The 14,468-nt window shown below is 37.1% G+C and overlaps 1 protein-coding gene and 1 pseudogene across 3 annotated transcripts in view; one reads left to right on the forward strand and one right to left on the reverse strand.

Moving 5' to 3' along the window:
- RAB44 (RAB44, member RAS oncogene family) overlaps positions 1–14,468 on the reverse strand; it is a 98,017-nt gene that overhangs the window by 44,305 nt on the left and 39,244 nt on the right. For all 3 annotated transcript variants that reach the window (XM_074236399.1, XM_074236400.1, XM_074236398.1), the window contains exons 2-5: positions 6,653–6,801; positions 4,549–4,762; positions 2,719–2,830; positions 864–1,041 (exon numbers count right to left, since the gene is read on the reverse strand). In XM_074236399.1, coding sequence (XP_074092500.1) covers positions 864–1,041; positions 2,719–2,830; positions 4,549–4,752 — 494 coding nt within the window. In that variant the 5' untranslated portion in view covers positions 4,753–4,762; positions 6,653–6,801. The remainder of the gene's footprint in view (positions 1–863; positions 1,042–2,718; positions 2,831–4,548; positions 4,763–6,652; positions 6,802–14,468) is intronic.
- LOC141488028 (cyclic AMP-dependent transcription factor ATF-1-like) lies at positions 5,637–6,452 on the forward strand (annotated as a pseudogene).

Raw genomic sequence — 14,468 nt, forward strand, 5'->3', positions numbered from 1 at the left:
TGCCAACATATCTATAAACATATAGATATATAACATAAATTTATATAGAGAGATATATTTCATATATATATATTTTTTTTTTTTTTAAAGATCATAGACCCTAGGTTTCAGAACTACTAATCTAGTCCAACCCTCCTATTTTATAGATGTCTAACAAAAATGAAGTGATTTACCAAAAGGTTCCACAGGAAGTAAGCAACAGAGTCAGAATTTGAAATCAGGTCCTCTGCTATCACCTCTCAGAAGATAAACCTAAAATGGACCTACACTTCTATAATATCACTACTGTCTCAGTAGGTTATATATAGGCTCAAAACAGGTTCTGTATGTAATATGCTTTGTAAATTTTAAAAACTCATCTAAATGACAACTATTACTCTTATTATTGGGTATTATTCTTTATGAGAGAGTAACCTTTTAAGTAGGAGACAATGAGGTGGCTCAATGGACAGAGCACTGGGCTGGAATCAGGAAGACCTTAGTTCAAATCTGAACTCAGACTTACTAACTATGTGACCCTGTGCAAGTCATTCTACCTCTATACACTGGAGAAAGAAATGGCAAACTACTCCAGTATCTTTGCCATGAAAATTCCTTGAATAGTATGGTCTGTGGGGTGTGGACAATACCAATAAAGTTTATTGCATTCCTAACATCTCAGCCAGGGTAGGCTTAGAGGCGGGACATCCCGCATAGTTGAAAGTGGGGGAGGCCTGGGAGCTAAGTAAATGCCAAAAGGTGGAGGGGTAGGGTCCTAAGGGGTCCCTTTCACTTGACAATTTTGCTTCTGGTTAGCCCTTCTGTTCCCAAGTCCCAGATTTCCCAGTGGAGGACAGAGGTAGATGATCTCCATGTTGCCTTACTCAAGAATTAAGTGGTCGGTCCCCAGCTGTTCCATGAAGGACAAGAACCATCTCCTCTCTTCTGGGTCAGCCTCCTCCAGGGGCTGAAAGCTGGTAGGCTCCTCCTTGGAGAAGATCCATGTCCGAGTCTTCCTCTTCCTTGGCCCTGGGATCCTGGTTTGGGAGCTAAAGACATTCTCTAGCAGCAAGGAAAGGACAACCCTCAATTAACTCTTCATTTTTGAATCATTATTCTTGATCCTTCACTGCTTCATCCCTCCCAGGCCTGGCAAATTGTCCCCTTATGTGTAGCACTGAGGGTCCTTCTATCCTAAACTTGTATCTCTTCACCTTTGAAATGGTTATAGAATCATTGAACTATGAAAAGAGGGAGCTTGGAAATAGATAACTTTCTCTGGAATCAGAGATCCAGGGTTCAAATCCTACCTCTAAAACTACCTGTGTGATCCCAAGCAAGTCACCAAAACTACCTGAGTCTCACTATTTTCATCTGTAAAATAAGGGGGTTAGAGATCACCTGTGATGTCTCTTCCAATTTTAGGGACTATGTACTAGACATTGAGGGCAAGGGTTTGTCTTCAAATCTGATAGATGCAAGAGCAAGCATACATGAATAAAACTAGATGACCACAATTTGAAGACTGAACTAAAACCAAAGACCCAGAACCTCCTTTGTCTCTTTCAGTTTGCTTTTATATGCTATCTTTCCTGCTTAGAATGTAAGCTCCTTGAGGGCAGAATGGTCTTTGGATTTTGCTTGTATTTGCAATCTCAATGTTTAGCACAGTGTCAGCAACATAGTAAGGGCTTCATTTATCTGTACCTCTATCTATCCATCTCTACCAACTTACCTATCTCTAGCTAGCTTGTTACCTACCTCTAGCTAGCTAGCTTTATCTCAACTCTATCTACCCATCTCTATCTACAAATCTAGTTATCTTCCTCTCCATCTCTATTTGCTTCTCTATCTTCCTATCTCAATCTATCTCTTTTATCTAGTAATTTATATCATCTACCTCTCTAGCTAGCTAGTTCTACTTATATGTATTTCTATTTATCCATCCATCTACCTATTTCTACCTACCTTTCCATCTTTACCTATTTATCTAAATCTATCCAATTAGCTCTAGCTATCTACCTATCTCTATCTACCATTCATCTGGCTATATCTTCTTTCTTTCTATCTATCCATCTGTGTCTATTATCTATTAGTCAAATCCTGGTTATTTTAGGAACTTTCTGTGTGAATTTATACAAGTCTCTTCCTTCTCTGGGTCTCTATAATCATAAATTATAAAATGAGGGAATTCAACTACATGCTATGTAAGGTCACTTTTATTTTAAATTTTTTGATTCAGCATTTCAAGAATTTATACTTCAGGGATGCGGTACTGTCTCCACTGTGGCGGATCACTACCCTCCATAGCTTGGTCAATATTATTCCAGAGTGTCTATGATCAAACAGGTCATTATCCCTAGGTTCACTTTGTGATGTCTTTATGAACATGAATCTATCACCAAGCATATATATTTTCAGCTTGGTAAGACCTGCATATATTGGGGTTCCATCATCAAAACTTTTAAAAACACAGAGTCCTTTCCATGACACGATAAAATATCAGAGGAAAATCACTGATATAAAAAATCTGTAAAATTAAGGAGTCTGAATAGATGGTCTCAAGCATACAGTAGGTACTCAATAAATGTTGATTTAGAGAGAATCTTGAAAGCTTCTCCAAAGTAAGACGTTTAGGCATGAGACTACTGTGGGGTCTTGGCACCACTAAGTACCATTCCATTTTGCCTTTTTTTGCCTTTTCATCCCTTTAGCCCAATTCCACCTTAAGAGACATACTGAATCCAGAGGTAAATTCCTTGGATGTGAGTCTTCCTTTCCTTTCCAGGTCCATCCAATCAAAGATTAGCTCTAGCTCTTCAGGACTACTCACAAAACTGAACTTTGCCTTCTGGAAGAGAAAAGGAAAAATTGAGACCAGTTCTTAGGATGAGAGTGCCATATGACCCAAAATTTAAACGACATCCAAACAGTACCTTTCCTTGGAAAAAAATATGAAACAATAGAGTCCTGGCATTCTGGAACTGATAGAGATTTCAGAGATCATCTAATTCACCTCTCCCCTTATTTTATAGATAAGAAGACAGAGGTCCAGAAATGGAAATGACTTACTCAAGGACATACAGGTCTATTAGCTGTATGCTTCCTGTCACTAGTTGGATTTGAACCCAGGTCTTCTAACTTCAAATCTAGTCTCTTTCCCTCTCTACACATTACCTAGTCTTCAGTATTCATCATATTCTTTTTAGGGACCTGATTTAATGGAAGACCTCTGAACTTGAAGTCATGAGTCTTGAATTCAAATCCTGTCAATAATGCCTCAACCCAAAGGAACAATTCTAATGGAAGGAATTTCAGGCACATTAAAAGGGCCAGTGAAGGAGATAGTTTTTGCAGCAATGTTCTATGGTCTTGTTCAAATGCATCTATACTGCATTCATCCGTACATTCAGTCAGTTAAGTCAAATCAAAAGCCACAGTACAAATACAAGAGGACCCTGATCTCAAGGAGAGAAAGGGAGTATATACAAAGAAGAAAGATTGAGAGAGGGGAAGGTACTCAGCTGGGAGATCTGTTAGAGAAAGTTCAGATGGTCAGGAAGCATCCTAGAGAGAGAAATCAGTTAGGTAACGATTCATTCAATCTTTCATCACTCACTCATTCATTCATTTATTCAACAGATTCATTCAACAATTAATTTAATCAATCATTTATTCATGCATTCAACTGTTTGTTTATGAATTCACATCATATTATGCATGTGAATAACCACTTGCTCAGTCCCTGCATATGGCCAGCCCTGTACCTGCATACAAGATCCTAAGGCTTTTCTATGATCAATGTGACTGTAAGAATCACACCTAAACAGGAGCCCCCAAAGGCATATTAGAGCCATATTGAATCTCTAACACTTAGCTGAAAAGGACATTCAGCCCAAGCATCATTTCACAGATGAGGAAACTGAGGTCAAGGGGGAGAAATAACTTATCCGATATCATATAGCTAGTGGCAGTGGCAGAAATAAAACCCAGGTCCTATATTGACATGAAATTCTTCATACCTCATCATGCTACCTCAGATTTCACCACCACCACCATCTGCTGAGACTTTAAATTTCACCATTAAGAATTCATTCCTTGGGGGCAGCTAGGTGGCTCAGTGGATAAGAGCACTGGCCCTGGAGTCAGGAGTACCTGAGTTCAAATCCGACCTCAGACACTTAATAATTACCTAGCTGTGTGGCCTTGGGCAAGCCACTTAACCCCATTGCCTTGCAAAAAAAAAACTAAAAAAAGAAAAAGAATTCATTCCTTTGACTTAAAGTTCTATTAAGATGCAAATTCTCCTTGGGACTGGGCCAGCAATAGAACTTGTTCATCATCTGCATCTTAGAATTGAGTCACTTTCAAATTATTTCCTGAAAACAGGTTTTGAAGGTAGGACAAGAATGACTTATAGTCTTGAGCAGGGGTGGGTGGGAAGTGGGAATCCATGAATTATAGTAAGAAAAGACTAGGGCCAGTGGAAGAGATATTTTGGGGTGCTGGAGCAGGGGAGGGAAGGGGAAGGAAAAGCCTACCCCTCTGGCCATGCAGCCATGACCTCACCCTCAAATCTTCTCTAGTGATGAAACCCTTATGTTCAGCTCCACATTCCCTGAAGAAATCCTGTAGCTCCTCTGTGACTTGGGAGGGCAACTGCTCAGTATCTGGGGCTGAAGGATCTTCCTCATCTGCTACTGTCCTCATTTGATGCCGACGTCTAGATCCAAGCTTCCTGCTCTTCCGGCCAGCTCTTGGATTATTCTCCATGATGGCTCAACTGTGGACACAGAAAAAGCGATTCTAGAATAGTGGCAAACTAACAAAAGCCAGATGAGGCAGCAAAGGGGAGAGAAGGAAATAGGACCCTGGGCAGGGTGATTCAAGGTAAATCATCACAAGACCATCTCCTTGCCTCTTATGACCTTCTTATTAGAAGGTCATAAGATCATAGATTAAGTGCTAAAAAAAGATTTTAGAGATCATTTAGTCCATTCCTCTCATTTTACAGACGAGGGTTTACTGAGGGTTGCACAGTTAGTAAGAGTAAGAAGAGTAAGAAAACTCAGGGTTTTTTCACCTTTATGAACCATCCTTTGGTCTCATGGGTGGCAAGGCACAAGAGTTACTCCCCTCCTGACCTTCTCCACTCATTGAAACCCTAGTCATCCTTTTTAGCGCAATTCCATACCAGACTCTTGGAATTAAAGAGCTGGATGAATAACAAAATTTAGAGGTAGAAAAGACCCTAAAAATCAGAGGCCAAGTCCTTCATTTTGCAGATAAGAAGTTAAATAATGCCCCTTCCTCTGGACTCTTCCAGCTTCGGCCTAAGTAGACCAGTAGACCATGCCATGTGTCTGCCACAGCCTGAACTCTGGTATTATTATTATGTAAGGGGGACACGAAGACAGACTGGGCTGAGTTCCAATTCCACCCTGCCTTGGCCCAGAGGGAGACCACTTTGGGCAAAGAAAAAAGAATATGAGCAAACTAGACCCGTTTCCATCCAGGGAACCCAATAGACTTTGGGATTGGCCTTAGTTGATTATAAGCATTCCCACAAAAGCAACAGTTGAGAGACAGGACCACAGCCAGATAAAACCAGTATCTCTTACATTGCTCAACAGATGTCACTAAAAGGAAATGCACCAATGACAGTTGTACATCTTTCTGGAGAACAAATACTGAATCAGGGGATCATCTTCAGTAATCTACCTTCCTCCCCTGCTCAAGTACAGACAGTGCAGGTATTATCCTGTCCAGATAGTGAAGATTCTCAGGATTCATCTCATAGCAATAGGCTCTTCACCTATAGAAAGCTGGGGATTTTAGCAGGCACCTTTCTTAGAAAAAAAAAATTCTTGACTGATCTTTCTTCTGAAGAGAGAAAGGGAGACAGAAAATCCTGGAGTTTCAACAGTCCCATCTGTGTCTATCCCAATGTATTTACCAGACTAGCACTGGACAAACATTGTCATTGTCTTAAGTGAAGCATAACAATTGTCCAATCAAAGCACAGGTGGAGTACTGGGGCAAAGGCATTAACAAAGACTTATAAGAACTACTCTGCAAGGAACAACAATTCTTCAGTGTTCATAGATATCTTGTCCCCAGCAACAAAAGGGGTTGAATAGATGGCATAATGAGATATGCAGTCTTAAGAGATTCCTGCCACACCAGCAATACTAACCTTCCACAGACAGTAGCGATAACTTCTCCAGTATTCTAACATCTCAGACAACCAAAACAGATGATCCACAATTGAAAAGAAAAATAAGAATGATGAAAATAGAGAAGCTACTCAAGAATACCAAAGAAAGAAAAAGGAATATGTTGTCTGGAAAATCAAGTTACAGTCTTGGAAAATCAAAATAAAAACTTTCATAGAAGAACTAAAAACTTTAAAATATCTCTACTCCAATAAAAATGTCTATCTAAAAAAAGATAAATTTCAAGGACTTACCTAAAAAATATATCTTCTTTCTATATGAAATTTTATAAACTAAAAGATCAAAATGAGCTTTTAAAACCAGGAGGTGCCATATAAAGACTAAAGATTTTATTTATAAGATACTAGTGATAGTAGTACCTAATGGAAACAAAAGGACTTCAAGCAAGTTTCTGGAGCAACTGGAATCTCTATTGGAATTAACATTAACAATGGTACCTGATCAGAGGGCTGCTAGGTGGGTAGTGGATAAAGCACCGGCCTTGGAGTCAGGAGTGCCTGGGTTCAAATCGGTTCCCAGACACTTAATAATTCCCTAGCTGTATGGCCTTGGGCAAGCCACTTAACCCCATTTGCCTTGCAAAAACCTAAAAAAAAAAAAAAAAAAAAACCCAATGTTACCTGATCAACAGAATGGGAGTTGTCAATTTGAATTTCATACATAGTAAAGTTTGCAACTGAGATTCATTAATGGAAGCTTGATGGGGGGGTAAATAACATTTTATTGATATAGATTTTCATTACTTATTAGATTCTGACATGGCCTTTCAATCGTTTGTGTAAATATTTTTGTCTGTCAATATTCTAAATTGCAGATTTAAAATAAAATTTAATGCTTTGTAAAATGTGTGAATGATGTGTACTTTGTTCAACCGTCAAGTCTTTAAAATGATCTTTTTTTTTTAAATGTTTGCAAGAAGTGTAGCAAAAAACAAAAACAGGGCAGGTTTTTTCTTTCAAAATGTGCAAGTCACATGAACTGAAAATGAAATTGTCAAAGAAATTTTATAAAGAATTTTAGTAAAGAATTTTATAAATATATTTATATATTTTATATAATTTATATATAATATATAAATATTCATATATATAAAATATAATTTTATAAAAACATTTTAGTAAAGTGGAAAAAATAGTATGAACATATGAGAGTTTTAAAAATATTATTGATATTGCTTTTTGACATGTGGTACTTTCTCTAAATGGATCATAATAAAACATGTGCTGATTCTGTATGAAGCTGATATATGTCACTTATTCTTCTGTGCTTTAATAGAAACATTTACAAGACCCTAAAGTTATTTTAGACTATTTCTTAAATCAGTTCAAGATACATCCAAAGTATTTTTCCAAGAGGGTTTTTCTAATCAAGGATTTATCAGTTTAAAAATAATGCAACTTAAAAACAATTATTCATATAGAAAATATTTTGTGAGTAATAAATAGTACTTTTGTAATAATAAGTGGTTTTATATAGTTAATTTTCATAAATTCTAAAGTTCTGCTTTTAAGCTTATTTTATCTCTTATATGGTTTTTAGTTAAAAAATAGATATTTTACCTTAAGATTATAATTTTTATTATTTTCCTGGGGAGTATAGTTTTCTGAATTGCAAGTATTTGAATTATGGTCATTTCTGTATTATTTTCTGAAATTCAAAATATGCTGTTAGTATATCAGTATTTCTGTAATCAAACCACTTAATTTTTGAGTTTATCTAAAAAACTGTTAGCTCCTAATTTAATATGTATCATTTTGTCTTATTCCTGTAACTATTAAAGGGTATTTGAGATTAAAAAATTAAAAAGAAGTCAAGTATCCTGTCCAAAGTCACACAGGAAATAATGATGGTACAGTTTATAGAGCACTGGGCCTGGAGTTAGGAAAGCCTTGAGTTCAAAACTGACTTCAGATACTTACTAGCTATGTGATTCACACTTACTAGTTGGGCTAGACACTTTAACTTCTGTTTGCTTCAGTTTCCTTAATCAAAAAAAAAACGAATAAGAAAGGGAAATATCAACCATTTCAGTATCTCTGCCAAGAAAAACTCAAATAGAATCATGAAGAGGTGGAAAAGACTGAAGCGAATGAGCAACAACAAATTCCACAATAGAAAATAATAATGGCACCTACCTTTTAGGATTGTTGTGAAGATTAAATGAGATAATTGTAAAACACTCAGCACAGTGCCTAACATCAATGTGATCTATGAGGAGGAGGAGGATGATCATCATCTCTTGGTAAAAGGGGTCATTCTCTGCTTTCTTTCTTTCTTTCTTTCTTTCTTTCTTTCTTTCTTTCTTTCTTTCTTTTTGGTGGGGTAATGGGTTAAGTAACTTGCCCAAGGTCACACAGGTAGTAAGTATCAAGAGTCTGAAGCCCTTCTGTTGCTCCTGACTCCAGGATCAGTGCTCTATTCACTATATCACCTAGCTGCCCCTCTGTCTTGTTTCTTATAACCTAAATTATTAAATGGGCATTGCCTCATCCAAACTTAGACCTTTAAAAAGGCAAGGTCTCCTACTACATCTCCAGTCATTCTGATCCATATCTGGTCCTGGAGAAGAAAGTGAGGCTAGTAACAGTACCCTTTACTCAATTACAAATCATGTGAATGCCATGGTATCACCTCCCTGATGTCATTGTACCCTTCAAGAACAAAGTACAAGCAACAATAATCAGTATTTAAGATTTGAGCCCAGGTCATTTGACCTCAAATCCAAAGTTTTTTCCAATCAGTTGATCAACAAGTATTTAAGTGCCTATCAATACCACAAAATACAAATAGAAATGTGAACAATAAAATAGAATGCAACTTTGTGATACAAATGCACATGTGACACAATCCCTGCCTTCAAAGGATTTCAACTCTATTGGGGGGTGGGGATGAGACATGTTCACAGATAACTAAATACAGGATATAATTTTTTTAAAAATCTGCAGTGATGGGGGAGGGGAATTCTAGAGAAATTAGAAAAGACTCTTAAAGGAGGTAGCATTTGAACTAAGCCTTGAGAAGGGTGAAATGATTGATTTACTCAACCCTAACCTCACTTAAGATACAAAATGCCCAATATATCAATTTCATTCATAGATCAAATGTGAAAAAAAATTCTTCAAAATGTTAGACAGGAATCATGTTCCTGGATCACTTTTTTTCAACTTCATATTTTATTGGATCTTTTTATTATTTCATTTTCCCTGATTACATCGAAAAACAATTTTTAATGTTCATTTTTTAAACTGAGTTTCAAATTCTCTCCCTTGCTCTTGCCACTCCCTCTCATTGAGAAAGCAAGCAATTTGATATAGTTATCAATGTGTAGTCATGCAAAACATTTTCATAGTAGCTTGAACTACTTTCAAGAGGCTCTAATTACTAACCTGAAAAGCAAAGGTAGGACTGAGCTGTGTCAGAGAATAGAGTTTTTGAAAGTCATCAACTCTATCGATATTTCTGAGCAGAAAACTCAGGCTAACATAAGTCCCAAGAAAATGTTGGCTCTTTCCCTTACTTTCCTTTCTGGTGCCTATCTATCCACAGAAAATATTATTATCTTAAATTATTATTTTTAAATAACCTGATATTTTATTATCCAAATGTTCCTAGTAAATTAAATTTTGCATCTACCACAAAGAGGAAAGAGATTAACTAGAGATAGATATAAACGTAAATTTAAGAAATTCCCAGGTAAATTGAATTTTGTCTCAACCACAAAAAAGGTCAGGGGTTAACTAGAGATAAATAAAAATGTAAAAAATAGGCAAAAAGCCAATTTCTTCCTAACTATTAGGAATTTTCCTAACTCAGAACAATCATGCCTGAACTCATAATTTTTCTTCTAAAACAACATACTAAAGTCAAAGAGGAGGGAATTTGTTATTTTGTTGTTGCTCAGTCCATTTCAGTTATGTCCAACTCTTTGTGACTCTATTTGGGGTTTCCTTGCCAAAAATACTGGAATGGTTTGCCACTTCCTTCTCCAGCTTATTTTTACGGATGAGGAAACTGAGGTAAATAGGGTTAAATGACTTGTCCAGAGTCACATAACTAATAAATGTCTAAATCTGGATTTGAACTGAAATTTTCCTGACTTCAGGTCCACTGCCCCTATCCATAGTACCACCATAGTGTGTGTGGAATTTAGGAGCCATTGTATTGTTCTGTGGGCTTAAACTGAATTAATTGTGTTTAAAGGGTAATATATATTGACAGAACTAAGGGGTTTAGAAAGGAAACAAGACATTCAAGGTATGGAGGACACCTGTGTAAAAAGATAGAATTGGGAAGAAATTCGATATCACAGGAGAAACAACAAATAGATGGGTTTAATTGTAGCACAGAGTATGGGGGGGTGAATAATATAGAATCAAACTGAAAAGATAGCTTGAATCATATTATGAAGAAAATTAGACGTATATCAAAGGAATTTGTAGTTGATGCAAGAGATCCTGGGGAGCCATGGAAGATCCTTGAGCAGGGAAGGACCATGGTCAGATCCATGCTTTAAAAAAATAATTTTGGCAGCTCTTTGAAGGATAGATTAAAAAAAATAAGAGAAATTAGAAACAGAGAAGGCAATCAGTAGGGTAATGTAATAGTCTCAGTGAGATATAATGAAGGCATTGGCAAGGGTCAAGTGATATGATAGAAAGAACCAAGGGCAGCTAGATGGTACAATGGATAGAGTACCAGCCCTGGAGTCAGAAAGACCTGAGTTAAAATCTGGCTTAAGACATGCACTAGCTGTGTGACCCTGGGCAAGTCACTTAACCCTGATTAAGGAAGGAAGGAAAGAAGGAAGGAAACAATGAAGGAAGACAGAAAAGAAAGGGAGTTAGAAAAGAAGGAAGGGTAATATTTGAGAATTATGAGTATGATAGAACAAGATTTGGTAAATTTGTATCTATAGGAAGTGTGAATGATGAATTGAGAATGATTTTGGAAGGTGTGTACTTGAGTGACTGAAAGAATGATAGCTCCCTCAGCACAAACTGGTAAGTTTAAAGAATGGGGTGGGTTTTGAGGAAAAGATGAGTTCTGTTTTAGTCATATTGCGTTTGAGATACCTATGGGGTATCTAAGGGGAACCATTGGACATGGGGGACTGGAGTTCAAAAGAAAAAAAAGATAAGAAATAGATATGTTGGTCCAAGAGATGAAAAATGAATCCCTGAGAAGAGATGAGAAAGAATATGGACAGAGAAGATCAGAAACAGAACAGAGCCCTGAGATATGGTCATATATAAGGAGCTGAATAAAAATGAATTCCTGTTAAGGAGACCAAGAAAAATTGGTCCAGTAGGCAGAAAGAGATCCACAAAAGAACATAAGGAAGAAAATGCTAGGGTAAGCAACATTTTTTAACACTGGAAGATCAAGAAGGATGAATACTAAGAAAAGGCCCTGGGATATAGTAACAAAGAGATTGATGTGACCTTGGAAAAAGCAATTTCAGGATAGTGATGGGGACAGAAGCAGATTACAAGAGGTTGAAAAGTGAGTGGGCAGTGAGAAAGTAAAGCGATAGTTTATTGCAGGAATTATTTTAGGAAATGGGGGGAGAGACACAGAAGATAGCTTGGGGGGATGGCAGAGTCAAGGGAAAGGATTTTTAAGAATGAGGAAGGTGGTTGCAAGCATGTTTGTGAGCAGCAAGGAGCAGTAAATGAGAAGTTTAAAAGTAGGAAAGAGAAGAACTAGTTAAAGGAACAAGCAGATGAAGGAGATAGGATGAGTTCAAGGATATGGGTAGGGGGTTGGACTTTTTAAAAATAAGAGTCATCATAAACTAGAGCCAAGGAAGAAAATAGTGAGTTCATTTGAAGTGGTGAGGAGAAGAGCTTTATGAAAAAAATCCTCAATTTTTTTATTTTGAATTTAATAAATACTAAGTACAAAAAAAAATATATGAAACTTCAGACTTCTGTTTTTATACAGCTTTTTTTCCTTTTTTTTTGGTTCAAAATGAATAGAGGTTGTGCCTTTCTAAGCTATCCTGCTTCTCTGTGCTTCTTTCAGACCTTCCTTCTATTCTCTGCATTTCTTTTACTTTAAATCCCTTGATGACCCTCTTTTCTTTCTTTTTTTGTTAAATATCCCATGTTGCCCTCTCACCCACCCCCCCATGGTGAGAGACTAGATTGGGGGAAAGGGAAAATAGAATTCTTGTACAATTATGCATAAGTAAAACAAATTCCCCACACTAGATAGTGTCCAAAAATGTATATCTCATTCTACATCTTAAATCCATCACCTTAAGAGGTGATGAGAAGGTCTCAGAGTTATCAGTGAAGTTATTAGGTAGTTTCCCTCTTATGAGAGGGAACTGGGGAGGGATGGAATGAGTGGCTTGTGAAAAGAAGATTACAAATTTGTAGCCTCAGCACTGAGGGGTTCAAACGTTGGAAAAGGTATATGATGGAGGTCTTCAAAGCTGATATTCTAGAAAGGATAAGCATTGACAGGACAAAGGTGGAAGCAAAAGACTGAAGTTGAATTGGTTAACAAAAGCTTGGAAAGTGAAGACAGAGCCATGCAGGAAGGGTTGGGTGGGGTGATGGGAAGTATCTGTGAGTCAGGATCCAAGTATGCACATAATTACCCATGGGTCAGACAAGCTCTGAAGATACAAAGAAAGGCAAAAACAGTTCTTGCCCTCAAGGGGCACATGATCTAATGAGAAAGTAAAGAACTATATATAATCCACTATGGACAAACAAGATAAAGGATAAATTTGAAATAATCTCAGAGGAAAAGCACTAAAGGGGACTAGGCAAAGCTTCTCATTAGAAGGTGGGATTTGAGCTAGGACTTTCAATAAGCCAGGTAAAATCAAAATCAGAAATGTACTAGTAAATATTTAATAACCAGCTCTCCAAAAACGTATTTATCTACGTGATTAAATTTTCTTCATCTTCTTAAGTTAAACAATGAAAAAAATAATAAATTAAGCCCTGTTTTTAGCCTTTTCTGATTCCTAAGCTGTAAGGCTCACACTGAAATTTTAACAATGAACTCTGGAGAAACAGTTTGAAACTGAGTCCAGACCATTTCTGGGGACTAAACAAGCCAAATAAAGTTAACAAACTTTTAAGAAGCACTTACTATGTGGTTCAGAGGATAGAGCTCTGGACTTAGAATCAGGAAGAGCTGAGTTTAGATCTGACCTCAGACACTTACTAGCTGTGTAACCCTGGACTAGTCACTTCATCATGTATGACTCAGTTTTTCTCATCTCTAAAATGAACTGAAGAAGAAAAAAATCTTCCTAACAAATGGGTCATGAAGAGACAAATATGATTAATTTGCCAGGTTAGAAGGCAATGAGGAGGTTTTCCCCCCAAGAATTCAAGGATGCCTCCATTGTTCATCTCTAAAAAGGGAAAGGGAATAGATTGTCCTGTGACAATCACAGGGGTGTTTCTCTTTTAGTCATGCTGGTAAGATTCTTGCCAGAGTCCTTCTCAATAAACCAATCCTTCCCCTGGAAGATGTTCACCTCCCTGAGAGCCAGTGTGGCTTCAGAAAGGGTTGAGGTACAGTTGATATGGTATTTTGCTGCCCAACAACTCCAGCAAAAAATGACCAGGAGCAGAACAAAGGGTCTGTATAACATTTGTAGATCTGACCAAGGCCTTTGATACTGTCAGTAGCAAGGGTTTATGGAAAATTATGTCAAAATTTGGTTGTCCAGAGAAGTTCATTAGTATTATACTACAGTTCCATGGTGGCATGCATGCCCAGATTCTGGAGAGTGGATGATGCTCTTTGAGATTTCCCAGTCACCAATGAAGTAAAACAAGGATGTGTCCTTGCTCCCATGCATTTGTACCTGTATATTTCCAAGTTACAAAGTTTCCCTCCCCCCCTCCCTTCCCACCCCCCTCCCCTCAGTTGGGAATGGTCAGGTTAGCATTTTATATACATATTTTGTTAAACATATTTACAAATTAGTAGTTTTTTGGCATGAGGAATTAGGATTAAGAGAAAGAGATACATAAGAGATAATTTTCATAAAGTGTTTATCAGATTCGGCAGGGGTGTTTTTTTTCTGTGTATCTTGTTTTGTTTTGTTTTTCTTCCTCTGGTTAGGGATAATATAGTCCATAATCTGTCAAATACGATTGTCCTAGCTCTATGGACTGCAGAGAGGGGTTGCTCCCAACAAGATTGTTCATCTCATAATGTTGATGTATAAATTGTTCTCTTGGCTCTATTCCCTTTGCTCAGCATCAGAACCTGTAAATC

This window comes from Macrotis lagotis, chromosome 5 (genome assembly GCF_037893015.1).
Source record: "Macrotis lagotis isolate mMagLag1 chromosome 5, bilby.v1.9.chrom.fasta, whole genome shotgun sequence".
Lineage (NCBI taxonomy): Eukaryota > Metazoa > Chordata > Mammalia > Peramelemorphia > Peramelidae > Macrotis > Macrotis lagotis.